Source organism: Panthera onca, chromosome D1 (assembly GCF_046562875.1).
Source record: "Panthera onca isolate mPanOnc1 chromosome D1, mPanOnc1 haplotype 2, whole genome shotgun sequence".
Lineage (NCBI taxonomy): Eukaryota > Metazoa > Chordata > Mammalia > Carnivora > Felidae > Panthera > Panthera onca.
The window spans coordinates 12,131,309-12,133,926 of NC_138348.1; the positions used below are offsets into that span (position 1 = coordinate 12,131,309).

The 2,618-nt window shown below is 38.3% G+C and overlaps 1 protein-coding gene across 1 annotated transcript; it reads right to left on the bottom strand.

Moving 5' to 3' along the window:
- Positions 1 to 832: 832 nt before the first annotated feature.
- On the bottom strand, positions 833 to 1,796 carry LOC132674894 (olfactory receptor 5B3-like). The gene is given in 3 exon segments (XM_078434071.2): positions 833 to 888; positions 891 to 1,706; positions 1,709 to 1,796. Coding segments are annotated over 3 exon segments (954 nt in total). The 5' UTR covers positions 1,791 to 1,796.
- Between the last annotated feature and the right edge of the window lie 822 nt (positions 1,797 to 2,618).

Sequence of the window (2,618 nt, forward strand, 5' to 3'; positions counted from 1 at the left end):
TGTATGAAGGCAGAGGAATAAAGCCTATGCATTTTTCCAGGAGTAAAAAGGAAATAGTTTGGAAAAATAACTAACCAGTCTTTTCCACTGTAATGCTTATGATCATCAAATATCCATCTTATACTTCCTTCCACACAGGAAATTTATTATTCACCTCCACTAGGGAGATAACCTAATCCCAACCAACCAATATAGAAACACAATGTCCAAGAAGTTCATTCATTTTCTCCATCCAGTCCATGTGTGGCTCCTTGTTGCCTAGCAACTTATGCACTAAAAAGAAAACTTAGCTTGTTCCACATTCATACCCAATAAATAATGTTGGGTCTGAGTAAAGATAACCGGAGGAAAAGAAGCCTCCATTCAGAACATACAGTAATGGAAGACAAATAGGATTTCAGTTTAGAAACCTTATGGAATTGACATTATCAAGGCCCCTGATCCTGGTGATGGGATTTATTTCTCTGTGAGACCCTGATTTTTTTTTCCTGGAGGAAACTCCATTATCCACTGTTTTCCTCAATATCTGGTCCAATATCTTAAATGTTTTTTTTTCCCATTATTTTTTCTTACCATTTCTGAAGTACATCAAGGAAAAAAAACTATGTCCAATGCAATACTAACAAAGAAGTTTTCTTCATAAACTGCTTTGGTTAAAAAGAATTATCATATTTTTTCTGTATTTTGGATACCTGGATCTGTTACAAAATTAAAGAAATAAATAATATTAGAGTAAATTTTATGTTTTAATACCCTATATGGCCATGAACATTGAGTTATGGCATAGAGTAGATCTAAGTGGGATAAAGTAACTTTTGTGGATTCTACATCACTAAAAGACTAAACCTAGAGAATATTTTGCCCTCTCAACAACCTTCTTGATAGCATCTTGACCTCTTTGTTCCTCAAGCTGTAGACCACAAGGTTCAGCATGGGGATGACCATAGTATAGAACACAGATGCGATTTTGTCTGTATCCATGGAATGACTTGAACTTGGCTGTACATACATGATGATGACTGTCCCATAAAATATGGAAGCTGCAACAAGATGAGAAGCACAGGTAGATAAAGCCTTTTGGTATCCCTCACCTGACTGTATCTTCAAAACGGTAATAAATATGAACATGTAGGAAATCAAGATAACTAGAACTGCAAAAAAGATATTAAAGCTTGAAATAAGAACAAGAATCAGCTCATTAGTGTCTTTATCTGAGCAAGTCAGGGTCATGACTGCTGGAATATCACAGAAAAAGTGATGGACTACATTGGACATACAGAAAGAGAGATAGAATGTGTCTCCAATGTCAATAGCAGCAGTTAGAAAAGCAAAGACATAGGAGCCTATGGCCAGACGAGCACACACACTCGTTGTCATGGTGGTGGTGTAATGCAGGGGTTTGCACACTGCTGCGTAGCGGTCATAGGCCATTGAAGCTAAGAGGTAACTTTCCACAGTCGCAAAGAGAACAAAAAAGAACATCTGGGCGGCACACGCATTGTAGGAGATGACCTTGTCTCCTATAAGTAATCCAGCCATGACCTTAGGAGTGATTGTTGAGGAGTAACAAAAGTCTACCAGGGACAGGTTACTGAGAAAGAAGTACATGGGAATGTGGAGACGAGAGTCAAACAGGATCAGCACGATCACCCCCAGCTTCCCAATCAGAGTGACAAGGTAGATGAGGATGAACATTAGAAAGAGAGAACTTGCAGTTCCGTGTTATTGGTTAGTCCCAGCAGGACAAATCCTTTCACCTCTGTATTATTCTTCATGGATGTGATTTGCATATCACAAGATGCTCTGTGGCTCTGTGGCAAAGAAAAGGAACACAGTGATGAACAAAAACCAGTTGCACAATAATCGAAATGTACAAGCATTTTTTTTATTAGAGCAATATTTTTGTTCTTCAATATTCTTCATTTCTAAAGCATGGGCATGGCAACACAATTTAGTGATAACTTATCTCTAGACTAATACACTTTTGGATAGGATGGGTCCTTACAGATCATCTCCAACTTCTAGATTTTATAGATGAGTAAACTAAGTTACAGGAAAGGCTAACGAGTTGTCAAAGTTCATATGCCTGGAATCTCCTATTTCATATCTTTTAAAAAAATGTTTAATGTTTATTCAATTTTGAGAGAGAATGAGAGAGAGCAAGTGGGGGAGGGACAGAGAGAGGGGGACAGAGGATCCAAAGTGGGCTCTGTGCTGACAGCAGCAAACCTGACCTGGGGCTCGAACTCACAAACCACGAGATCATGACCTGAGCTGAAGTTGCATAATTCACAAATAAATACATAGTAGACACAGTGGACTAAATACAGCATTAGAAGCATGTACAGTCAACAAAGCCAATTCTGAACAGAAGGTATAGCATTGGATGTAAAGTATTCGACTCTGAGAAGCATGTGTGTGCAATCACATATCACCCCTACCATTTACTGGGAGACATTTATCCTAACTTAACTTCTCTAAATCTCTGTCCACCAGCAAAATGGCATTGGTAACTGCCTCAAGGGATTATCGTAAGAGTTAAAAGAAATGATGTATAAACAGAGTTAGCACAATGTGGGTGCTCAAGCCTGATGAGTACTAGCTATAATATTAGCATA